This window comes from Ceratotherium simum, chromosome 1, assembly GCF_057802395.1.
Source record: "Ceratotherium simum simum isolate JZ-2026a chromosome 1, ASM5780239v1, whole genome shotgun sequence".
Taxonomy (NCBI): Eukaryota; Metazoa; Chordata; class Mammalia; order Perissodactyla; family Rhinocerotidae; genus Ceratotherium; species Ceratotherium simum.
Window position 1 is genome coordinate 81,987,516 of NC_141900.1, and position 26,884 is coordinate 82,014,399.

General features: G+C 33.9%; 1 protein-coding gene across 5 annotated transcripts in view; it reads right to left on the reverse strand.

Moving 5' to 3' along the window:
* Positions 1–3,578: 3,578 nt before the first annotated feature.
* POT1 (protection of telomeres 1) overlaps positions 3,579–26,884 on the reverse strand; it is a 90,281-nt gene continuing 66,975 nt past the window's right edge. For all 5 annotated transcript variants that reach the window (XM_087430285.1, XM_014785194.2, XM_087430289.1 and 2 more), the window contains 10 exons: positions 25,837–26,006; positions 24,640–24,728; positions 20,276–20,332; positions 17,814–17,970; positions 15,818–16,023; positions 13,807–13,942; positions 10,559–10,647; positions 8,603–8,694; positions 6,827–6,932; positions 3,579–4,759 (listed from right to left, as the gene is read on the reverse strand). In XM_087430285.1, the coding sequence (XP_087286411.1) occupies positions 4,647–4,759; positions 6,827–6,932; positions 8,603–8,694; positions 10,559–10,647; positions 13,807–13,942; positions 15,818–16,023; positions 17,814–17,970; positions 20,276–20,332; positions 24,640–24,728; positions 25,837–26,006 (1,215 nt within the window). In that variant the 3' untranslated portion in view covers positions 3,579–4,646. The remainder of the gene's footprint in view (positions 4,760–6,826; positions 6,933–8,602; positions 8,695–10,558; positions 10,648–13,806; positions 13,943–15,817; positions 16,024–17,813; positions 17,971–20,275; positions 20,333–24,639; positions 24,729–25,836; positions 26,007–26,884) is intronic.

Consider the following 26,884-nt stretch of genomic DNA (forward strand, 5'->3'; position numbering starts at 1 on the left):
GTTGGGCCGGCTCCGTGGCTTAGCGGTTAAGTGCGCGCGCTCTGATGCTGGCGGCCCGGGTTCGGATCCCGGGCGCGCCCCGAGGCACCACTTCTCCGTCCAACGCGAGACCGAGTCCCACGTACAGCAACTAGAAGGATGTGAACCTATGACATACAACTATCTACTGGGGCTTTGGGGGGAAAAAAATGAATAAATAAAATCTTTAAAAAAAAAGCAAGTAAGCAAGCACACACAGACACACACACTACACCAATGTGACTTTGTGGCCTAGATTTCAAGGGGAAAAAAAAAGACATTAAGATGTTGCTATAGTCTAAAAATAGCAGAAGAGTCTCTGAACTATCCATGTTCCACCAATTGGCACATTGGAGGGAGAGCTCCCATACACATTGATGCATTATCCTTATCATTGTAACTGATGCCTAAACACTTCTCAACCCATCAAATGCAGTCCTGAATGGAAGGGACATTAATCTCCATGTAAGATGATCATCACTTTGAAACGCTAAGTGATCTTGAATTTCCTAACCGCTTAAATCACAATACTGCAGGGAAAAATAATACATAGTGCTACTGACTCATTTCCTGACTGCCAGAAGATCTGATCTCACATACCTGAGCACACCAGTGAGCTCCTGCTCAGTGAGTTCTGGTACTATTTCCAAGTACCAGAGGGAAGAGAAGATCACTACGCCCAGATTTTACTGACTGACGAGCTCTCCTTTTTCCTGGAATGGGTAGGAGGCTTTGACACTATCCAGAGATCCTGAGGAGCCAGCACAGGAAGAGATATTTTTATTTCCCCTAAAATGATGTTCTAGAACTTTAGTGTGACTCATCATAGCCTTCATAGAGCCTGAATTTCCTAATGAAAAGCATTACAGAAGGCGTTTTCCTTCCTTACATTAACATAATTCTTTTCACAATGAGTTCTCTAAAGCATGAAAGAACATTTCAAGACAACTGTGTCATGGCAGAGTCCTAATCTGAATTAGGAAGTCTGGACAGGCTTCCAAACTTCTGATCACCTGAAAACCTCCAGGAGATAGTGAAACCAGGTCCCAGGGCACCAGATTTATTCAAAGGAACATAAGACCAGATAAAATACAGACTAAAATAATAATAATAAAATAATATTATGAATAATGATAAGGTAATAAATCAACAAAACAGATAACATAAATACATTCTTATAAAAATATAAAACTACAAAAATGGCACGATGATAAGAAATAGAACACTTAAATAGACCAAAAACCACTACACAAATAGAAAATGAAATATTCAGAGAATTCCCCACTAAAAAGTTACTTATGCTGAGTAATTACAAACAAGTTTCTCCCTCTATGTGTATTGACATAAGAAAACAAAGCCTACTCTATAAAGGGACAAAAGCAAATTGCAGAAATATATTTATAGCATGATGCTATTTAAAAAATGTATACATACATGTACTTATATGTTCTTAGGGAAAACAAACTGGAAAATTATATACCAAACTGTTACACGTCGTTTCCTCTGGGGTACTAGTTAGAGCAGGAATTAGTTCAACTTGACATACTTTATGTTGTTTCAAATTCTTACAAGTACATATTACTTTCATTAAAAAAAATTTGGATAAAAACAAAACGATGAAATGCATGGTCAAAATTCAAAACATTGAAAATAATCAGAAGAATCTAGCTTTTCCCCCAGATACCAAGGAAAGTGTTCATAAAGTGTAGAAGAGAAGTGGCTGGATTGAGAGCCCCAAGTAGTGACAAACTCACGCTTTGACTTCGGAAACAGAATGGCACAGTCAGCCGGGAAGCAGGCAGGGAAAAGATTTTGGCCCATTCCTGCGATGTGCAAGTAGCTACGGCACAGGATCTCCACTGATTTGAAAATGAGGCAGCCAGTGCCCTGTTGTGTGGAGACTGCTTTCTCAGGTGGACAGACATGTATTCAGCTTCTTCTATTTCATCAACACCAGTCTTTCTATATTCATTCAGAAACAACTCCCCATGTGCAACACGACCAGGGGTACAAAGAAATGCGGAACTATGCACTGCATCTCAGCACGTACAGTTCCCTCAAGTAAGGCAGCGCAGTGAGGGTGACCACAGAAAGAGCCTGCAAGCAGTGTATCTAGATAAAGAATAATTGACTGCCTCCGATTTTCTATGACACGCGTTCTCTTCCTCATAGAGAACAGTGCAGGGGCCACATGAGACAATCCAGTAGTGTCTAAACAACGGATGCTGCAGAGGCTGGAAATTGAGGAAGAGGCTGTACACAAATTGCTTTCTTAAATGGATGTAATTTTAAATCTGACAGGAAGATTCTACCAATATTCACATGGACAATAAAGGGTAACAGGGCTCAAATCTGGGCACGATCAACTACTGTCTAGTTGTTGCTCCAGAAACAGAATTCTCCTAACACTCCAGGTTCCCGATTAGGGTACACTGGTTAAACCCTAAGTGTTGACGGAATTCTTGTTGTTCAAAATTGAAAAGTTAGGGCCGGCCCCGTGGCTTAGCGGTTAAGTGCGCGCACTCCGCTGCTGGTGGCCCAGGTTCAGATCCCAGGCGCGCACCGACGCACCGCTTCTCCAGCCATGCTGAGGCCATGTCCCACATACAGCAACTAGAAGGATGTGCAACTATGACATACAACTATCTACTGGGGCTTTGGGGGGGGGGAAAATAAAAAAAAAAAAATTGAAAAGTTAAAAAACAAAACGAAATGACAATGTGGGGGTTTATAACAAAAAAAAAAAAAAGAAAAAGGGAAATAGTCTATCATCATGAAGATTCATAGGAAGAGCTTTACTTCACTAACGTGGAGATAGCGTAGGTCCACACTGTGAGCCCGCTGCACCCATGACCCCTGCTCTTCTCCACTGGGTGCTTCTTGAAGGAAGAGAAAACGTCTCTCTCACCTCTGCATCCCTAGCACACCATCAATACCAAAATATATCTGTTCAATTGTAGGGTTCTTAAAATCTTTCCTTGAATGTGTTTTGAACCAAGAGTTGACATCCGCAAACAGCAGCATCAGTCTCTTTCACTGTCTCAAAGAAGCTGACAATTCAGTGACGGAGGAGATGGCTAGTTGGGTCTGGAGATGTACTAATGTACTCAGGAACCAGAATTTAGAGTTATTACGAGCAGAGAAAATCAGATATTCAATCCTTTTTTAAAAAGCCTTTTGGTTAGTATAAGACAATACACCACTGACTCCTCTTATAATCTATTTCCAATGTTACTTCAGATATTTAAGGGAGGAATCATTTGTGGAAAACTCCGTGCTAACTGGAGTGGTTAACAGTGCAGACGCTGAACAGAGATTATCTGAATTCAAGTACTGACTAGCATTTAACAATTGTTTAACATAGTTAATCAGCTCATCAATCAAGTCTCAGTTTTCTTATCAGGAATATGGGTTTTTGTGAAACTCAAATACATGTTAAGTGCTTAGCCCAGTACTGGCTGTGCAGACAGTCCTACATTTCTGCCACATAGACATACCCGCTTTGATTCTTTGCCTCAAATCATGCCTCAGCTCAACACAGGGCAAATAAACGAAACAGATGAAATGTGTGCATTTATTTATTCTTCATGAATACTGAACTAGACAGATCTGAATCTCTGAGTCTTTAGCAAATAATATACATAAATCTACACATATATACAAATATATAAAAGTACTTGTATAAAACTGAATATTCATGATTTTAAATTTGACAAATATCGTCAGGTAAAAAGCGGACTATTATACTGAGTTAACATCTCATTCAATATTCAACCTGAAATATAAGTGTATGTTACATAATAAGAAAAGGGTAATATAAATAAGTCACTAACACTGTAAATCTCACCACTTTATTAGGCTGAAGAGGAATGGAATGACTTCTAATATCATGTAGAGAAACAAGCAATCAAAGCACATAATTCAGGTCTGAAAAGCTGGATTTATCCTAAATTGGTCAATATCAGCACCCAAAGAAAGCAATCCCGCCACTTCCACTTAAAGTAAATCACTCTTTTAAGTCCACGATAACTCACTCAGACAAGCACTTCTTTAAGGAGTACTTGTTTAAGCAGATCCCTTTGTACAAAAACAAAACCAAACCAAACCACAAGCCACTACATACCTTGTACTCAGTAAAAGCTGAGAGATTAAGGTAAGGACATTTTCTAATCCCACACTCATGCTAAAATCATCAACATTGCCGATATGAAAATCAGAGCAGGAAAAGCAGCTCAAGCAGGGATGGTGGATGGCGGAGAAATGAGCGGCCGACACACGGGAAAGCCAATAGGGACAGTGATTTATAGTGCAGGGGAGTAAACTAGCTTCTCTGAAAGGACTGCAAAGAGTAAATGAAAACACAGTCCTTATTTATTCAATGTCTCTCTATCTTTTACATCCCTAGCAGCCATCATACTAGATATCTTGAGCAACGGGAACATTTTTAACTTAGAAGAGGGTGTTAAGATAACACAAAGTCTATTTGTCAAAAAAAATTTTAAATAGCGGTTAAAATGGAAAATAAACTACAGAGCTAAACCTTTTATGTATTTTATAGCAAACTCACAGAAAATAGTAATGTTTTCTAAAATTACAATATTTTACATATGCTAAGTTAAATGTCAATATCAGATAAGATCATCTGCAACTGTGGTGTCGAAAATCTGATAGCAAATTTGCTGCTCTGTTCCAGTGGTGACATTATACGACTTGATGAAACATTCCAACCATGGATACGCATCTACAAATCAAAAAGAAAATGCTCTTTAACCATTAAAACTAAACAAATAACTCTGAAATATGTATCTAAGCATAATGCTTAACAGGAAAAATTAACATATTTAATTTAACTTGAAAAATAAACACCTACCAAATTTTAACTACTCTTCCAAATACACAGTGGATTCATGTTATTGTTTTGCAGCAATTCTAATTTGAATTTTTTCCCAACAACAGGAAAAAGCAATTAAATGTGGGGTTTTCAAAATGTCTGATAGCGAGGGTTTAGTAAGCCATCTCCTCCCCAGTTTTTATTCCTTTTTTTCCTGCTGATTGCTTACTGACCTCCTTGGTTTTTTTTTTCTTGGCTGACTGCAAAAAACCTGACCCTGAAGTTCACATGAGCTCAAGACCTTACACCCATATAGCTGAAACTCCCATGAGGTACCAGCTATTGTGTCCAGGCAATATTGGCAGCCATAGACGCTATTTCCAAGCTTTGGTCATGACCACAGTAAATATACTCGTAACTTCTAGAAAAGTTTTCTTCATGTTTCTTCAAGTTTGAGTTTGTAAGACATTTAATATAATCCTCAGTAATGGCAAGGGTCAAGCAAGAGAGGCACTCTGTTACACCGCTGGAAGAACTAGAAATAGGTAAAGCATTTTTGGAAAACAATCTGGCAGCATGTATCAAAAGCCTACTAGGCCTGTGCTTTCTGATACAACAGTTTATTTCCAGAAATCTACCCAAAAGAATCCAAACAGCCAAAAAAAATTAAAAGTGACATTAAACAAAAGTATGTAAGTTAAAATTTGTTACAGATGTAAAAAAATTATCTTTTTGGAATTGTTATAAAATGCAAAGATTGACCAGGGGAAAATAAAGCCTGATTAAAAGTAACCTATAAAATGGGGGCCATCCCACTGGCGTAGTAGTTAGGTTCGTGTGCTCTGCTTTGGCGGCCTGGGGCTCACGGGTTCGGATCCCAGGCGTGGCCCTATGCACTGCTTATCAAGCCATGCTGTGGTGGAGTCCCACATATAAAGTAGAGGAAGACGGACATGGACGTTAGCTCAGGGCCAATCTTCCTCACACACACACAAAAAAGTAACCTATAATAGTTAAACTGACAACAGCTAAATCTGCAGCTGGTAATATTCGTTACTGCTGAAAAATTCTTAGAAGAGCCAAATTGTCTTAATATGATTTAGATCTGCAAGTTTCAACGTAAACAGAAACAATGGCCACAAAAGGAATTCAGTGGCAGTAGGTGCAATCAATATAATCTGACCTGAAGATCTGGTTGATGAATCCAATGTTATACAGAAAACAACTAAAGCTGATAAAAATAATTAATAAAATAAAAACTTGTAAAATCTGAAACTACCTAATATTGAATACAAAATTCATCAGTGAATTAAACTGGCTAAACAGTTACAGGAAATGTTTCTTATCAAAATTTCATCCCTCTTGGTATAATTTCAACCAAAATGTTTGTATGCATAAACATAGTACCAAATGTGCTTGTGATCAAAGCTGCCTCTCCTTTATTTTTTATATATATATATATATACACACATACACACACATATATTTTTTTTTGCGTGTGTGAGGAAGATCAGCCCTGATCTAACATCCGTTGCCAATCTTCCTCTTTTTGCTGAGGAAGATTGGCCCTGGGCTTACACTCATGCCCATCTTTCTTTACTTTATATGCAATGCTGCCACAGCATGGCCTGACAAGCGGTGCGTCGGTCTGTGCCCAGGATGCAAACCTGTGAACCCCCAGGCCATTGAAGCAGGGCACGCAACTTAACCACTACGCCACCGGGCCAGCCCCCTCTTTATTACATTTAAAAATATTTAAAAAATATTTTCACTTCAGGAATTATGATTCATACCTATTTTATTCCTGCCACTGTCTTCATCAAAAGGTAGATCATACAGTACTCAATGACTACTTAGTAATTTATTTAGATTTAGATTTCAAAGTTTTCATACCTCTAAAAGTTCATATATTAGATATATGCTAGGTGTCATTTCAAGAAAAAAAATGAATGATATTGTTAAAATACTGTTGCCTACCAATTTTTAATCCTGGAGGACAAAACATATCCATGATCATATCCATACTGTGCTGAAGGTCATCATTGATTAGGATTTCTGATGCTGGAATCTGGAAGAATTTGTCCTTAAAAAAAATTATAGAAGAAAAAAGGAAATGATATTAATCTCTTTCTAAAATTATAATCAACACAAAAGTATTTCAATACTATCTAATTAAAATAATCTAGACTATTTCACTCTATCAAGATTGTAGAATTCACAAACTGGAGTCTAGTCTGAACTCTAAAATCTCATTTACTACTTTAATCTAAAAACAGCTTTGAGATATATATACAAAATCCAGTTAAACTGCTTTGACTTCATAATAAGAATAATGATGATTGGAAAACAGTGAGGCTTACTATTCTCTTGATAGGCATATATATTGAGTGCCTACAACGTGTGTTAAGTTTTAAAGAGTATAACAGGGGACGGCCCGGTGGTGTAGTGGTTGAGTTCACGCTCTCTGCTTCCGCGGCCCGGGGTTTCGAGGGTTCACATCCTGGCTGCAGACCTATGCACCACTTATCAACCCATGCTGTGGTAGGCGTCCCACGTATAAAGTAGAGGAAGATGGGAACAGATGTTAGCCCAGGGCCAATCTTCCTCAGCAAAAAGAGGAGCATTAGCAACAGACGTTAGTTCAGGGCTAATCTTCTTCACCAAAAAAAAAAAAAAAAAGAGTATAACATATAGCATACATTTACTTGTTCAATTTTTTTTCTCCTCTACTAGATGATAAGCTTCAGGAGGGAAGTGATTTTGCTTGCTTTGCTCACTGCTACATCTCCAACACGTAGAACAGTACCTGGTACATAGCAGTGCTCACTAAATATTTATTTAATAAATGGATAAATGAATTGTTAGGCAGGAGACAAATTCTCCTCTCAACCTCACCCCAGGTTCTTTCCCAATGTATGCAGTAAAAAATTTAACCTTACTGGCCTTTGCCCTTGGCTTCTGGGAGGTAATCTCTAAGCCCCTGGAATGTCATGCCTGATAGGAGTGTCTTTGTTTGTCTGGGGACCTTGGGTCACACTGGATAGTCTAACAATGTGATTTAGGGTGGGGAGTTTAGGCACGTGGTATTAGCTTGACATATGGAGGGCTGAAGACTGAGATCAGTCACATGGGCAGTCAACCATGACTACATGATGGAGCTCCAATAAAAACTCTGGACACTAAGACTTGGTTGAGCTTCCCAGGTTGGCAATACTCCATGTGTACTGTTATACATCATTGCCAGGAAAGTAACACTGTCTACTACTCTACCAGAAGAGGACAAACAGAAACTCCACGTTGAAACTTTCCTGGACTCTACCCTACGCACCTCTACCCTTGGATGATTTTAATCTGTATCTTTTAGCTGTAATAAACCATAACAGTGAGTTATAATAGCTTTCAGTAAGTTCTCTGAGTCTGAATTATCAAAAGTAAGAGTGGTCTTGGGGACCTCTAAACTTGTGACTGGTATCAGAAGTGCGCACAGTCTTGGGAACCATCAAACTTGGAATTGTTGTCAGAAATGAGGGCAGTCTTGTGGACTGTTTCCTAGCTTCACACAACATAACTATCTCCCTATCAAAGTAATTTCATTCCCTCTAAATACACACGTGATTTATGTACTTGTATTTTATTTATTCTTCTAAATTGCCTTAAATCTTCTCAGTAATAAAGTAGGCATGAATGAATACATTAAAATTCAAAAAGTATTATTTTTTAGTTAGAAATATCTTCACTACCTTTGTTACTTACAGAATCTATGAGATAAGCTTCCAATACTCCTGTTCCATCGTCAAGAGTAAATGTCATCACAAACACATGTTGGAGGGGTACAATACCCAGTACTAGTGAAGGAAAAAAAGATCAAACCATATGAATCTTCCATTCCTAATAATCAAAGTAAAGTAAAAATTGTTTTATGATAGTATGTACCTGTTAATTTTGTTTACTAAAATAACTTGAGAGAAAGAAAAACTTACACATATGCCTTTTTGTTTTCCAATATTAAGCTCATTTTAGCAGGTTCATTTTGAAACATTACACTATACCTATACAGGGACAATGACTCATGAGCAATAGTATCTTTTTTTGATTAAATATTAATATAATTACCTTTAAAACAAGTTGATCTTGAAAGAAAACTTAAAAACTGATTCATGAAATGCAATTCATTGCATGTTAGCCTTGTGAAAGATAAAATTAAAATACCAGTTCTAAAAGAATAGAATGCAGTTCAATATTTATGATTTGGAACATGTCTCTCCTCTTAGATCACTCATTTTTTGGGAGAAATCATTTGGTTAGACAAAAATATTTTTGTTTAGACAAAAATGTTAGAATCTGGGATTTCATAATCTGGTAAGATGAGGAAAAAGGAAGAAATTAAAGATATATTAAATCATATGAAAATTTATAGGTTAAAATGAACATCCTACTTCGTGTTTGGAAATGGAAGATATGTTTATAGAAGAGAATATTGTCTTCTATTTGTGAAATCCATATTTAAATAGGACTAATTAAGGGGGCAAGTAAGAAGACTAAATTAGGGCATATAGAACTGAATTAGGGCATACAGACATGACAGAAATTGTTACTACAGAGGAACTGATTTTTAAGATTCAAAAGGTCTCAATAGGTTAAAACTGTGAGCTAAAACCAAGAAAGATGAACATAAAACCTACCCTGAGGGACCACACAAACAAAGAATTACATTAAGAAATGGGGAGACCAAGCTTGATAGCAAGAAGCTCATGTGAAAGTAATCTGGAATTGCACTGGACCACAAACAAAATACGAGAGAGGAGTATCATATAGCCGAATTAAAAGAGAAAGGAAACAAAACCATGTATACAAATAAATATTTATACAATGAAATTTTCAGGCTAGTAGAAGCAGAGAGTACAATTTTAGGGCAATAAAGGTTTCTTCATATTCTGAATTGGCCAACATCTGCAGCCCTATTTCCAGCTTTGAATGCCAAACTTTGAGAAAAGCATTGGTAAAGTGGTGTGTTTCCTAAGCAGGAGAAATAAAATAGTAAAGAATGTGGGAAAGTACCAAAGGAAGTGAGGGTGCCTGCTTGGAGAATAGATTCAATGAAGGCTTCACAGATATTTTCAAATGTACAAAGTCTGTTGATCTTACACAAGAGGGTAGAGGTACACACTAATTCTAGTACACAGACTGTGGCACATGTTAAAATTATAGGTAGGCAGATCTTGCATCACTATTAAGAATTGCCTAGAAATTAAGGGAATATGTTGCCTTGCAATGTAATGAGTCCCTTGCCACTGAAAGAATTTTAAGCCAAGGCTGGATGAGAACAGTTAGGAACATGATATAAAAGTATTCTTGTTCCAGCTAAAGACTTGTATTGGGTAAAAAGTTGCAATAGCTATCTCTAAAACCCTTTTCAATCTCAAGATACTATGAACTGGAGAGATTTTTTCAGAAGTTGTATTTATGATTAATGATTAATAGTAAAACAAATGATTAAAAGATACTAGCATATGCTTTAAGTTTTCAAATATTTTACACACTTATACTTTTATTACAATCATTGTCAATGGTTTTGTTTGAGGAAAATTAAACTTGAGCTAAGCCTTTGCTCTGGTTTTACTATATATATCCACAAATATTGAAATATAATGAGTGAGATCACCTCATACAAAGACAATTAAAATTGCAGAACATAGAAATCCAGCTAACCTTCTGCCACAGAAGAAGGAATCCATGATGTTTTATCAACCAGGGAATTTAGATTTTGTATCGGTTTCAAACTAGAACACTGTTTACATCTGAAATTAATAAAAGAAAAAAACCATAAACATTTGAAAATAATCTATTATAATTAATTATTATAACCCATTTAATTATTATAACTTATTTTGCCGTTTAAGCATGCACAGTTTAAAAAGTAAATTACTGGGGCTGGCCCAGTGGCGTAGTGGTTAAGTTCGTGCATTCCGCTTCAGTGGCCCAGGGTTCATGGGTTCGGATCCTGGGCGCAGACTGACGCGCTGCTTATCAAGCCATGCTGTGGCGGTGTCCCATATAAAGTAGAGGAAGATGGGCACGGATGTTAGCCCAGGGCCAGTTCTCCTTAGCAAAAGGAGGAGGATTGGCAACAGATGTTAGCTTAGGGCTAATCTTCCTCACACACACACACAGAAAAAAGTCAATTATTAAACAAAAGAGTAATACACCTCCTATGTTGTAATGTGCATATTACAGAATTATACAAAAAACAAGCTTTATATAATAGAAACAATCAAAAAGGTAATATGGTTCAGAATAAACTAAATTGAGAATAAGAGAGAGGTTCCAGGTCCAGATTGTTAATTAATTTGGTTACTTTCCTTATTTGGTAAAAGGAAAAAGTTTAAAGAGACAATCTCTAAGGACTCTTTCATTTTATGTTTCTGTGAACAATATATATAACAGCCAAGGTCTTAATTAAATATACCAATAGGAAAAAATTATTCTGACTAAAGAAGTCAGTACTAACAAGATTTTAGGTAATATATTCAGTATTTAGAGGTTCACAGTTTATGATGCCTAATACTATAGTTCTCCTTTGTAATATAAAATCAATCTAAAACCACATAATATACTAAAATTGTACATTATTTAGTATGGTATTTTGCTTTACTTACATACAAAGATATTTTAAGTACAAGTAATTTATTTTTTATTATATATCATCATAATGTTTAGATGTTGATAAGAAAATATGCTTGAATAAAAATATAAAATCAACATTTAAAAAGTTCATGCAGACTCCTTTTCATTTGCAATCTAGGGAAAAATAGAGGGTAACTGTATGAAATGTTATCCCCTTCCATCCTTCACATACAAAGAAGATTTTTCTTTATCAAAAAAAGGTAATTGAATAAAGGAGTATTACTGCCTTAAAAAAAACGCTGTGATATTAACTTTAGACATTGATAAAGCAAGAACACAAATTAAAAATTAAGTACCAAAATTAAAAATTAAGAATAATGAGTAAAAATTAAATAGAGAATTCATTACTTCCAAAGCAGTAGAAGAGGAAAATGAGAAAATTAAGAACATTTTTAAAAAACAATCCAAAGAAGACTGGAGGAAAAAATAAGCAAAATAATAACAAAAAAGGAGGGGGGAGAGGGAAACAGTAATAGTATAAGTGAAAAACAACATAAAATTTAGAAATAAAACCTAAATATATAATTAACATATTTTAAACTCATCTATTAAGAAACAAATAAAATCTAGTCCTAAGTATTTATTTATGAGACCTACTAAAATATAACAACAAAGAAATGAGGGATGAGAATAAGATATCAAGCAATTACCAACCAAAAAAACCCCCTTATAGAGTAATAAAAATTTGAGAAAAAAAAAATGTTAAGGTAAAAAATCATGATTAGAGATGATTGCATCTGGATATACAGAACAATTAATTCACCAGGAAAAGGAAACACTGAACCTGAATGAACCAGCAAAAGGGCCTGAAAATATATAAAGCAAACATTGACAGAATAAAAGGTCACAAACCCACAACCAGAGAGGACATTAAGCATACTCTCTAAGAAGTAATTAAACAGACAAAATTATAAAGGAAAAAGAAGTTTTGAATATGATTAACAAGCCTGTCTAACAGACATAACTAAACACTATTACTAAACACAACTATTAAAGAATACACATTCTTTTTAACATCTACACGATACATACAAAATCTGAATGAATATATTCTAGGATAAAACAAAGCAAAATAAATCTCAAAGAATCATTAGGAAATGCATCACACTATTTGGTTAAAAAGTAATCTAACTAAAATACAAACAAAAACATAGCACTAAGATACCTGTGTGAAAATTTAAAAATACACAGCTAAATAATACATAGGCTAAAGAAGAAATCATGATGGGAATTATGAAACATTTAGAAGGGGCAAGAAACACACTACATGTCAAATCTTGGGTTAAAGCCATGGCTGTTTCCTCAGGGGGAAAATTAGAGACTTAAATATAAATATTTTAAAAAGTGTTAAAAATTAATGAATTGAGTAAAGTAAGCATTCAATTAAAAATATTTGAAAAAGAAATACCAAGGAAACTTAAAGAAAATAAAGGAAGAAAATAAAGATAAGAACAAGAGTAAAATAATAGCATCAACAAAAAGCTAGTTGCTTTGGCAAAAAAGGTCAAGAAAAAAGGTGCAAATAATATTAAGTGGATTTTGAGATTTAAAAATCATCAAAAAGTACTATGAACAATTCTACGTCAATAAATTTAAAAAATAAATGAGTATTTTTCTAGAAAAATTTCATTAATATAATAGATTCAAGAAGAAATAGAAAACCTTAAAAGATGTATAACTGTTAAAGAAACTGAAGCATTAGTCCAAATGCTATTAAAAAAGCATCAGGTCCAGAAATCTAAGTAAAGTAAGTAAAACCTTTAAGGTTTTGACAAACATTTTGGTAAATGTGACTATATTAATATTTTAAAAATCTGTAAAACAAAATAAACCACAGAGTTAAAAAGGTACAAGAGAGACTAGAAGTTTCTTGAAAGGCAAGTCTGTTTCTAGCTCCAAATGTATCCTGCTATCTTCCAATTTCTTAGCGGCAACTAATTTGTAACTTTGTGGCACAGAAATTCTGGAATTCAATCACTAAACTTTTACTAGGATACAGCTCTGAACCTTTCTGTGTAACTAGTAGCTAAATCTTTGTGAAAGAAAACAAATGAATATTAGCCTCTTGGGAAGCCTTCTACCCAGCACACTGTAGGTACTCAACATGTATGCTATCAAAACAATAAATATATACCAGAAAAATCTAGTACATATAAATTGGTACTCAATAAATATCTATTGAATATATAGTAACTAGTGAGATAAACTAATAGAAATAAAAATTACTCTGAAAGAGTTTTTAATTCTAGAAATTTCCAGAATTGAAAACATACCCATAGTGATGTATTTTTCCTTGTATAAGGAATGGTGCTGAAAGGTCAAGGAGTTCCAGGTCTTCGTGGCCAGACTTCACAGGAATTACACTATGAAACTTGCTTGAGAGTTTGCAGATTTCACTGAGTGTACCTCCTATTAAAAGAGAATAAACAAACCCTTCAAGTAGCACGAATATAATGTAGGCAAAATGGAGTACCTAATAACACGAGGTATAGTAAAAGATTAAGGGGGTTGACAGAAAAAGACAAGAAAAGCCATGAATTTAGATGTTTAATACACTTATACATTTATTGTGAAAAACAATAATTTGTAAACTTAGGATCCTATACACTGATTAAAGAAACCACTGCGCAAAAATGCTGAGATTTGAGCAAAATATAAGGCTTCTGAAATTTTAACCATCTTCTTAAATTTATACAAATTGCTCTTCATGCCAGGAACACTTTGGTTCAAATACTCACAAGAGAGAAAAACTGAGAGCCAAAGGATGACAGGATTCTCATTATTAAATTTCCTATACACTACTAATGTGTAGGCACATTTCAGCCTTGAGTTTGAAATAAATCTTTTAAACTTTCAGATCAACATTAAATTTAAATAGAGATATAAATAGTTCATGCAATATGAATTCATGTATAGTGTTTGTTCACTCTTCCTGGGAAAATCATCACACTTTCCCTAATTCTATCACAGGGTGGGCATGAAAACCATTATGTTGGCTGAGAAGATATAGTATTTCCAATGGTGCACCATTATTAGAAGGCAAGATTATCTATGATAACTCAAACCTACTTGTACCTTTTCTGTGTACTTTTCACTTAGATTGATAATTCTTCCTCTCCAGAGAAAGAGACTCTGATTTATAAAAACAGTTCTGTGTATTTCCTAAAACTTGTGTAAAATTTGTAATGTTAAAATTCAATTGTGAGGGGGAAGCACTTTTGGCAGAGTAAGGACATCCAAAAATACACTTCTCCAAAAAAGCAAAAAGAACATTGCCAAAAACTGACAAATTTGACTTTTTCAGAACTCTAGAAATTAATCAATTATCTGTATTGGGAAAGACATTTAAGTTCTCTGTGGTTCAGTTTTTTCATGTATAAAAAACAGCTTATAATAGTACCAACTGCATAGAATTATGATGATGACTAAATGAATTAATACACAGAAATTAATCAAAATAGTTTCTAGTACCCTAAAACGTACTAAAACAAGAGGTGTTCATGAAAATGATACCAATGTGTATATACATGTGTATTCATATATAAATACATATTTTCTAAAATGATTATGTATTACTTTTATAAATAGAAAAATGTCAGTAATAAAAATCTTTGTACTAAAAGTCAGTTCATTTATAAAATGAAACTAAATATTTCTCTAATGCAAATTAAAGATGATGTTTTCCTTTTATTATAGAATATTATTAAGGAAGAAAAGTCTCAAGGAAAACAATGAAACTTTAAATCTGGGATGGGAAAAATATGTGGTATGAATATTAGATAAATATTAGATAAAAATAAGACAACAGTGGAAAGGAAATGCAAAAATAAAAAGGAATCAAAGTTTCATTCTTTTAAAACATGTCAAGTTATCTTTACCTGTTTCAAGGGTCCCTTCCTTGATTTAGATATCAATAGATGACTCATTCTATTTTTATGAAACAACAGTGACATCCAGAGGCCAAGATGATAGCAATTGTACATAACAAGCACTCAGCTCGACAATCAACTTGGATCTGATTAAGATTACACGCAGAAATCCAACAAGATGGACAAATGCAAACACTTGAGTTTAACGTATAATTTCAAAATGTCATTCAGATAAATTTATAAATATGTGTACATGTATATATTTAATTGTTATATAATATATTCCATTTTATGAAATTTAACAATATTTTGACTTTATATGTCCTAGGTTGTCCCTAAAATATATTTAACAATAATCAGAGAAAGACATAAGCAAAAGCTGTATTCTAATAAAACAGTAACTTAAATATCTTACCTTCTATCAAAATTAGACAGTCATGTGAAAGTGGGAGAATACCATTATTTTTCACAAAATGAACAGCTACTTTTCGTTCTCCTTGATCTTCAGTGGTCCAGATTTTCGAATCATATAATGATGTGTTTTGTAATTTGGTATCTGGGGTTTTAGTTGCACCCTCTTGCAAAATTATATCCAAATCACCCTCATGTGGTACTTCTTGCCTAAAATTGACAATGAAATAACACATTTGGTGTAAACTTGGAAATTCAAATTTAACAAATTATCCAATTAAAAAAAATTGGCTTATATGCTGATGAGCCAACTACTTATTTTAAAATATGGAGATAATTTACTATGCAGATTGACTCATTCAATAGAAATATATTTGATGATATTTCATGGCTAAGTAGATCCATACCATAATAACATTAACCACCAGCAATTTCCTTGCCTGGTTTTGTGATACCAAGGTTACTTACGATTATTTCTAGCACCAATTTGTTCACCTCTGTAAGGGAGTGCTAAACTTCCTAGTGGGAGAAAAAAATGCAGCAGCCCCCTTTCTTCCCTCTAGTTAAATATCCACTTACCACCTAAGTAATCTCACTTTCATAAGGCACCTATTTTACAAACCAATATTCCTTTTTTTTTTGGTGAGGAAGATTAGCCCTGAGCTAACATTTGTTGCCAACCCTCCTCTTTTTATTGAGGAAGACTGGTCCTAGGCTAATATCCGTGACCATATTCCTCTCCTTTATATGGGGGACGCCCACCACCGCATGGCTTGATAAGCAGTGCATAGGTCTGTGCCTGGGATCCAAACCCGTGAACCTCGGGCCACCGAAGCAGAGTGCACCAACTTAACCACTATGCCACTGGGCTGGCCCCCAATATTCCTTTTGATTCCTTTTAATCTAGAATAATAATTTTAAAAAGTCACATGGTAAAGTATGATACAGAGGAAATGGCATGATCTGGAATCAAAAGGTCTATGTCCTTGTCCTGGTTCTGTCACCAACCAGCTACGTAACACCTCTCAATCTTTCTGAGATGATTTCCTTATTTGTTCCAAAAATGATCATAGAGAGTGGTTTTGTTTGGAAAAGCTATATGATTTTATATAATTTGATAGTACTTCAAGAATTATCTAAAATCTGTATTTATATTTTAATTCCAACTATCATTTTAAGCTCAAATGGGTAGAAGACAGTCCCCCATTTTATTTAACAAGATCTGATGATCAAAATCTCCACAAACAGTATTACACTTAGATTTTTGAGGGGAAAATATGTGTGTATTAGTGTACACAGAAGCACACACAAAACAATATATACACCACAAATATAATAGAGATGTATATATATTTACACATTATATGTTTAGAGGGAACAAAGTCAAATTGCATAAAAAAGAGAAAGAGGGATTAAAACTAACTTTCAGAATATGTCTCCATCTACTAAGTGTATATTCATTCTAATGTCTTATAAATTTATTTGTATATTTATGTAATTGATGTTTGGAATAAAGACTTGGAGGCATTGAGAAATTCTCAATTACTAAAAAATATTTAAATTGTATTTATTATATTATAGTTATTAAACAGGACAGAAATAGTTCCAAGGCTTTCTATATCACTTAAATAGAAATTTTGACTAAGCAGAATTTTTTATTTAAGAATTTTAATTAATAATGGTTTGCTTTTAAGATTTTTTTGTGACAAATGAGAAATTCTCCCCAAATAGTTTCATAGTTTATTATTTGTTTGCATTTATGAGAGCTACTAAATTGAACTGAAAAGAGCACCTACTTTTATTTATTATTATAAGAAATACCAGATGATTTACTTGCTACGATTTTAGTATTTTCTCTTAAAAACATTACCATTCTTTCGAAATACAATATATAAAATCACAATTTACTCATTGCTAGGACTTAATCTGGTATATATGAAAATGTATATACACAAACATTATGAAAAGAAAACTTCTGTTTTATTATGGAAAATACTTACAGTGAATGACATTTAGGACAATGAAGTTTAACAGACTGAAAAAGTCTTCTGGGCTTGTATGACCTCAATTTTGCTCGGATGCGATATTGTTGAGGAGCTTTTTGTTTCAAAATGGCACACACTGGAGTTTTCTCCAAATATTGATGATCTGTAAGTACTATAAAGAATTTTCAGATTAAGTTAGAATAATCTATAAGAATAATAAGTATATTAATGATATGAATCCCTCTGAACCAAATATGTACAATAAAATCTAATTAAAGTTCTATTAATTGTCAACCTTGTTAACATTTTGCCACATTTGATTTATCGTGTTTTTCTCTCTCTCTCCATATATATATACATATATATGAATCACTTGAGAATTATTTCCAGATCTCATGCCCCTTTACCCCTAAATACTTCAGTGTGTATTGCATAAGAATAAGAAATTTCATTGACATATTACAGTGCAATTTTCAACATCAGAACATTTAATATTGATGTAATATTATCACTAAATCAAAAGACATTATTCAGATTTCTCCAATTGTCCCCATCATGTTCTTATTCAGCATTTTATTTTTGGGGCCAGGATCCAATCCTGAAGCACACATTGCATTTATTTTTCCTGTCTCTTTGGATTCCTTTAATGTAGAATGGTTCCTCAGCTTTTCTTTGTCTTTCATGACATTGATATATTTGAGGAGTAGAGGCCATTTATTTGGACGTCTGGTTTTTCTCGTGATCAAATACAGATTTTGGCAGGAAAATTACTATATAAGTGATATTGTGGCCTTCTCAGTGCATCACATCAAGAGGCATATGAAGTAGTGTTTTCATTCCTGGGGATGTTAACTTCATTCAGCTAGTTAAGGTGGTGTTCAACAAGTTTCTCTACTATAAACTTACTATTTTCCCCTTTATAAATAATAATAAAGTACTTGGGAAAATATAAATATCCCAGTCTTTATTAAACATTTAGGATCCCACTAGTTTAAGACCTATTGATGATTCACAACTAAATCAATTATTACTATCATGATGGCAGAATGGTGATTTTTTTCCTAACTTTATCATTCCTTTTACATTTATTAGTTGCTATTCTATTTTAAGTAAGAGCTTTCCACTCAACATCATTTATTTGTTTCTTTTTTTTTTTTTTTTAATAATTTTATTTATTTTTTCCCCCCAACTATCTTTTGCCCCGTAGATAGTTGTATGTCACAGCTGCACATCCTTCCAGTTGCTGTATGTGGGATGCGGCCTCAGCATGGCCGGAGAAGCAGTGCATCAGTGCACGCCCGGGATCTGAACCCGGGCCGCCAGCAGCAGAGCGCACGCACTTAACCGCTAAGCCATGGGGCCAGCCCCGTTTATTTGTTTCTTTTGTTCTTTTATTCACTATCCACATGGACCACCTGAGTCCTACTTTATTCAATCAGTTCTATTCCATCATCAGTATTTTTTATTTTGATGCTCAAATTGTACCAGATTTGATATGTTCCATCATTAACGGAGACTTCTTTATTTTCTGGCACAACAAGATGTTCCAGACTCATCTTGTAATTCTCCTCTCCCAATCCTGGAATCTGCTATTTCTCCAAGGAGGCTGATTCCTTTTAAGTGGGAATATTATTTATAAACCAAGATCTGTGCACTAAGTGTGCTCAGTGCTACTGGGTACCATTGTTTCTATGCTCTTTCACTGAGAGCTAGGGAACCTATGCACTCAGTTCATACTTGTATTTAGACACATGCATCTGTACATATATGAATATGTACTTGAGTGAATACATATATACAAACACACATCTATATCTACTTCTGTATCTATCTATAAAACCATGAGTACATAACGGTACCTTCAATTCCAGTACAAAACTACAAGCTTCCTTCTTCTAGCCTTCCCCCATTTAATAGTTATATGTCCTTTCTCCAATAATGAAAAACTCATATTTTTATAATAGTATATTACCAAAGTTTATTTAATAGACTGGTGTTTAAAATTTCTTTTCTCTTAAATGTTTTTATCTTAGTTGAAGTAACAGAAGAAGGGCATCTAATAGATCTACTATCATTGCTAACATCAGAGTTTTGGGGCGTACTGTAAGGAGTTCTTTTATGGACACACTGCTAATTGCATAGTGTGAACCAATTAAAATTAATGTCATATAAATATTTTACACTCTCAAACTAAAAATAAGCCCCGCCGCACTGTTATATAGTAGAATATGTTTTATAAACCTTATAGATACATGACTTAAGATATATATTCAACATAAAAATATAAATCTTTCTGGATTCTATTTTATGCCAGTTAGGATAAGGTAGAGGAATAAAAGGTGAATATAGATATATTTTTGTCCTAATGGATACCTGCTCTCAATATTAGGTAGGAATGAATTAGTTAATAAGGGTAAGGAGAGACCTTACTATGCTCACTATTATACCCATATTTCAAAAATGAAACATGGTCTTACTTGTAGCTGATAGTTGTTGACATCTTTCTACCTCATATAGTGATACTGATCCAGAGCCTATAGGAAGGAGAAAGAAAAAAAGAATTATACAGTTTTAAAATCCACTAAAAATTCAATGTAGCAATGAAAACTATAAAACATTGCTGAGAAACATTGAAGAAAATCTAAATAGTGAAATAAGCCATGTTCACTTTGAAGGCTCAATATTGTTAAGATATTGATTTTCCCCAAAATGATCTGTAGATTCAAAACAATCCTAATCAAAACTGCAGGGGCTTTACTGTAGAAGGCAACAAGCAGATTCTATCACTTAAGTGGACATGCAAAGAATCTAGAATCTAGAGCATAATCTTGAAAAAGAACAAAATTGGAGGACTTATACTACGTGACTTTAAGACTTACTATAAAGTCATAGTAATCAAGACAATATGGTATGGTACTAGCATAAAGACTGACAAATATATCAACAAAATTCATTAGAAAGCCCAGAAATAAACCCACATTTATATGGTTATTTGATTTTTAATAAAAACAGCAAAGCAGTCCAAAGGGAAAGCAAAACTCCTTTCAACAAATGGTGCTGCAACAACTGGAAAATTAGTATGAGGGCAAAAAGTGCTTACTTCACACCTACTACTAAGTATTGAACAGAAAGCTCAAAAATAAATCCACATTTATACTCATTTGATTTTTGACAAAGACACTCAAGCCATCTTACAGAAAAAATGCAACCAAACGGTGCTACGACAAGTGGAAATTCGTATTTAAAAAAATGTCTACCTCATACCGTACTACTAAGTATTATTCAAAAAGAACAAACTACTGGGCCCAGCCCGGTGGCACAAGCGGTTAAGTGCGTGCGCTCTGCTGCGGCGGCCTGGGATTCACGGGTTCGGATCCCGGGAGCGCACTGATGTACCACTTGTCAGGCCACGCTGTGGCAGGCGTCCCATATAAAGTGGAGGAAGACATGGATGTTAGCCCAGGGCCAGTCTTCCTCAGCAAAAAGAGGAGGATTGGCAGATGTTAGTTCAGGGCTGATCTTCCTCACAAAAAAAATAAAAAAAAATAAAAAAAAAAAAGAACTACTGATATATGCAACTATATGGATGAATCTCAAAAACATATAGTGTGTACAAGAGTACACAATATATATTCCATTTATTTGAAGTTCTAGAACAGGCACAATTAATCTACCGTGGAAAAAAATCAGAACTTCTGGGGCGTGGTGAGGATTGATAGGAAGGAGCATGAAGGAGCTTTCTGCAACAAAGGTGATGTTCTGGATTTTAAGAGGGATTTAGGTTACACAGGTTTATGTATTATTCAAAATTCATGGAATAGTACACTTAAGTTGTCCATTTCACTGCATACAATTTTACCTCAAAAATAAAAAAGAATCCTAAACAAATATTGAACTCCAGTTAATGATGTTCATTCTGAAGTGTTTAGGAGGTGTACTTATGTCTGCAACTTACTTTGAAATGCATCAAAAAATAAGATGGATTGATGGATTAAAAGAGAGACAGATAGACGACAGAGTAAACAGAGCAAAATGTTAATTGGAGAATCTAGGTAGTGGGTATATGAGTGTTCACTATACAACTGTTTCAGTTTTCTGCGTGTTTGAAAATTTTTATTACATTGGAAAAATACACTGTGAAGGAAATACAGGAAGAGGTGGATAAAGTAATAAATTTACTAAATTTAATAGGATGACTTGATGAACATCATAAAAAGGAATTTTACTTTAACAAGAAAGCATAACTAGTGAACATAGCAATAAGTTTTAATAATGCTTTCTAAAATAAAGAACTTAAGACTTAAAAAAGTATCCACATATTGCGATTACTTTAGGTTACATTCTATTACATATAATAATATATTATTTTCTATAATTTATTTTGAATGGCATCATATGCAAACATATGCATTATTTGTCTTTCTTCCTCAACATCACTAACGAATGATGCAAGAGTTCATGGCAAGAGAACTTGAATGGACATCTTAAGCTGAGAAAGAAAAATTTCAATGAATCTGATTATTTAATATCTGCCGTTCTGCATGAAGTGAGAACAATGGCAAAAAAACTTAAAAGTAGTCAAATCATAAGAAAATGAGAGAAAACATGTGCAAAATATATACATGGTCTGCCACAAACTGATAAGAAAAAAGATAAAGAACCCAACAGAGAATCAGGTAAAGGGTAAGAGCAGACAATTCGAAGAAGACAGAATAAAAGGGGCTGATAAATATATAATATTTTCAAGTTTCCAAGTACTCAGGGAAACTCAATAAGATATCACCTTATATCTGCCAAATTGTCAAAAATTACGTATATTGTTAACCTCCAATACTGCTGAGAATGTGAGGAAAGGACATTCTCCTACACCGCTATTCACATATGAATCCTATCACACTTTAGCATATAAAATAGCAGCATCTGTTTTTTTTTTGCTGAGGAAGATTCGCCCCAAGCTAACATCTGTTGTCAATCTTCCTCTTTTTCGCTTAAGGAAGACTGGCCCTGAGCTAACATCTGTGCCAATCTTCCTCTATTTTGTATGTGGGTCACTGCCTCAGCAGGGCCGCTGACGAGTGGTTACTGCACCAGGAAACTGAATCCAGGCTGCCAAAGCGGGGCATGCCAAACTTAACCACTAGACCATGGGGAAAGCCCCAGTATCTATTAAAATAAAAGATGTGCTTACCCTTTGATCCATACATATATACTTCCACTTTTAGGAGTTTATTTTAGAGAAATAAATGCATGAAAGTACAATTGCTCAAGGATGGTTATTAAAGCATTATTTGTAAGAGCAACAAACTGGAAACAACCAGAATGTCTATCAAATGAAAATGGCTGAATTTAAAATGTTAGATTCATATTATAAAATATTATGTGTCTATTAAAGGAATGAGTTTGAGTTATAAGAATTAGCCCACAAAGAGGTCTACGACACATTGTTAAAGAAAGTAACTGTATAGTATGGTCTTATATTTATAAAAATTTTAAACAGAGGAAAAAGTCATATTTGTTTATGTATAGAGATATATATTTGTATAAACACGAAAAGCGTTGAAGGAATCACACTAAACAGTTAACATCACCTCAAAGAGCAGGTGTAAAGGCGTGGGAAAGCTATGTAACTTGATATTATGACATGTATTACTTTTGTAATTTAAAAATAATTTAAAAATCCTTTTAAAAGGAGAAAGACTTCAAACAGGACTTCAAACAGTGTAATTACGAATTATACTGTCTCCAAATGATTGTCAACTGAAGTAAATTGGCTTCCTAATGGTAGCTCAAGTAATCACAGATCAGGCTAAAATGTCATCACCAAGGAGCTAGGAAATGTGAAGAGTTTTAAGGCAGAGAGAATGAAGAAATAAACATCAAATATGTATAAAAAACCAAACAGCCTGCATTTGAATCTGACTGGCTTTGCCATCAGTTAACAGCTAAGTAATGCTTGGCAAATTACATGATCCTCATCACTCAAAGCCTCAGTTTCCTTTCAATAAAAGGGAGAAAATAATATCATAGGAGTGCTGTTAGGATTAAATAATAACACATGTAGGCAATGACTAAGCGCCTACCAAGCCTTACATGTTAATTTTACTACTTATCATTACTGGTATAGAAAGAGAGTAAACACTTATAAAATGGTTCTTTGGATCACAGAAGGGAAAGAGGAAGAACGTTAAAAAAAAGAAAAAAAAAATATATATATATACGGGCTAGAAACATGACATAGATTCTAGGTCCCAGAATATACCAGCAGATATTAAGACAAAGTGGTGAAGGAAAAAATCTTACAGATCGTGAGTTTTAAAATTTAGATTTGAATAGTCACCTATTCAGGTAGATAAGAATACAAATACACCACCAACTGTTTGTTAATATCTTGTAATTAGGCACTTGATTAACTCAATATTAAGACTGGGAATCATGTATACCTACAAGATATGTATGATCAAAAAATACTTGAGCTGTTTGAAATAAAGCAGCAAAAATAAACTTTGTTTCTTTTAGAAATTGATAAAATAGTTGCCTAGGAAATACAGATTTTTAATGAATAAATACACACACACACACACACACACATATACACATAAAGATATATACATAAATACTACATATATCACAAATCAAGTAATCCCTACCACCCCAACGTGAAAATGTAATTACACAATTAAGGGAGGAATAATGTTTACCTTCCCATAGGACACAGATAAAGATTTAGCATGTTCCTTTACAATGAATATGGATTTAACAAAAAGATATTTAAAAAGAGGATTAATGTTGATAAAGCCATTTTACTTAGCAGAAACTGTCAATGTTAAAAAATTGTCCTTACTTGAAACAGTTGGAAAGCTGTCCTCACGTTCTGATTGACATATACCATCTGAACACTGACTGGCTGTCAAATCTGCAGATTCTAAAACCCTATAATTGAAAGAATATAAGTTTAAATTGCATAAAACAAAGTTAATACGGTCAGTTTAGCTCTACCCATAGAAACCAAAAACTCACTGAAACTATATAAAAAAAATTTTATGTGCGTGTATGCATTCTCCAGTAGAAGATCTACAGCTGTTATCAGATTATCTGGGGGTTCCAAGGAACCCCAAATTGAAAAAAAACCTGTCTAGAAAGATACAAGTGAAACAGTGGATGATGAAATACTGTAAACAAAAATAAACTGGGAATTGAACAATAACATTCTGAATCAGAACAATCTCACTCTATAGATTAAAGAAGTGAAAATCTATGCTGCTATATATTGCAATAGGAGAAATAAAGTAGTGAAACTGATATAAGATTATTAAACTAGTTAATCTGATTTTAAAGTCATATTGATTTCAATATATTAAAACAGAAAATTTTTTCATTTCAATTCACTGAACAGGATATTTTCTACATCTCTTTGAAGATATGCAGAAGATTTATTTTTATTTCTCTAGAACACTGGTCAAAAGTTTCTATCCACTGTGACCAGCAGGAAAACTTCAGGAAAAAGAGAACTGGATGGATTAGCAGGATTTAAGGTATGATTCACTTTCTGGGAACATCTGAAAGTTTTAAAAATTTTGATACCCTAAAACACTTCTGTTACCTGTTTCATCAGTAATAGGCACCTTAGAAAGGTAATATTTTTTCATGGCAGAATTAAGCATGTTTGGAATCCTTGATATGTATCAAGTTTTCCAACTTTAGCTAAGCTCCAGTTTCCACTGTCGCTGTACGTGGAGAATGTGGCAAACGGGAGAAGGAGAACAAAAGTGCAGAGCAGACCTAAGTGCGTAACTACAGGAAAACTCAGATTATAACCTGAGCTCTGCTATTATTTAGCCATTTGAACCTACAATCACTTGATTTCTGTTTCATTTGGTTCATCTATTTTAAAAAATGGATAATGGCATAGAAGGCCATGAGGAAAAATTACAAGGAACCTATTGGATTTCTCCTCCCCACCCCAGAACAGTACTGTTTTGGAAATCAGCTTAATTCATACTTTATTTAGAATTTCTAAATAGTTACATAACATGCTTACTGTTTCAGTTGATCCACATCAGAGTTACTTTCTGGCAACACTCTGATTCCCCGACCATAACTGGTACCTCCATGGAGATGAAACTCGAGAGCTAACGAAGTTGCCTGGTTCTCCGAATTCACTGACTGAAGTTTGGTATGGAGGCTATAAATTCTAAGAAAGCTTCCAACCTAAAAATAAATTATTTACTATTTAGAAAATGGAGAAAAATCAAAGAATTTCTGATACTCAAAATATTTAACAATCAATATGGGGCAGAGACAAAAACCAGAGGGGCTGACCGATCAGAAAGGATTCTGGTATGTTATACAGGTATGTACTGAATATCAGCCCCAAGGACACTGTATCAAAACCAAAACGTGTGTGTGTGTGCACATATTTATGCATGTATACATATGCATATATATATTTTTTCAAATGTAAGACATTTCCATTTCAGAGATATTAAAATGTGAAATAAGATTGAGTCTTAGCATTGACAAAATACAGTAGTTAAGAAACCCATTACCTAAATCAAATCCAAGCCTTCTATTTGATTAAGAAACCTATTTGATTAAGGTTTCTGAAAATAACTTGCTTTAGCAATTTTAACGTAAGATTTAATTAAATATCACTAAAGCACTATCATTATGAGAATACTAGAAAATAATTTTAAATGTGCTACTATATCAAAATAATAAATATCCCCCATCTCACAAGTTCTATGGAAAGAAAACTTTTGTAATGAACAGTTTTTATTTGTACATCATAATGTGAAACATATTCTATGAGTTCAAATATAGGATTAAACCAATCACAGTTTTGAACTAAATGTTCTATAGTTAATTTTAGATGTTTTGCTAGTCAAAAATATCTTTATGAGTATTTGATATTCTTTCAATGTAGAAGACTTAAAATGAGACAGATGCAGAATTTTTATCAAAGAATTGACACCTACTCAAAGGAAGAAGCTATATAACCTAAATCACATTTATTTTTATGGACAAAGAGTTATAAACAAAAGGAGTTACCACCTAGAGAGATTAATTCACTTGCATAAAGCAGCACT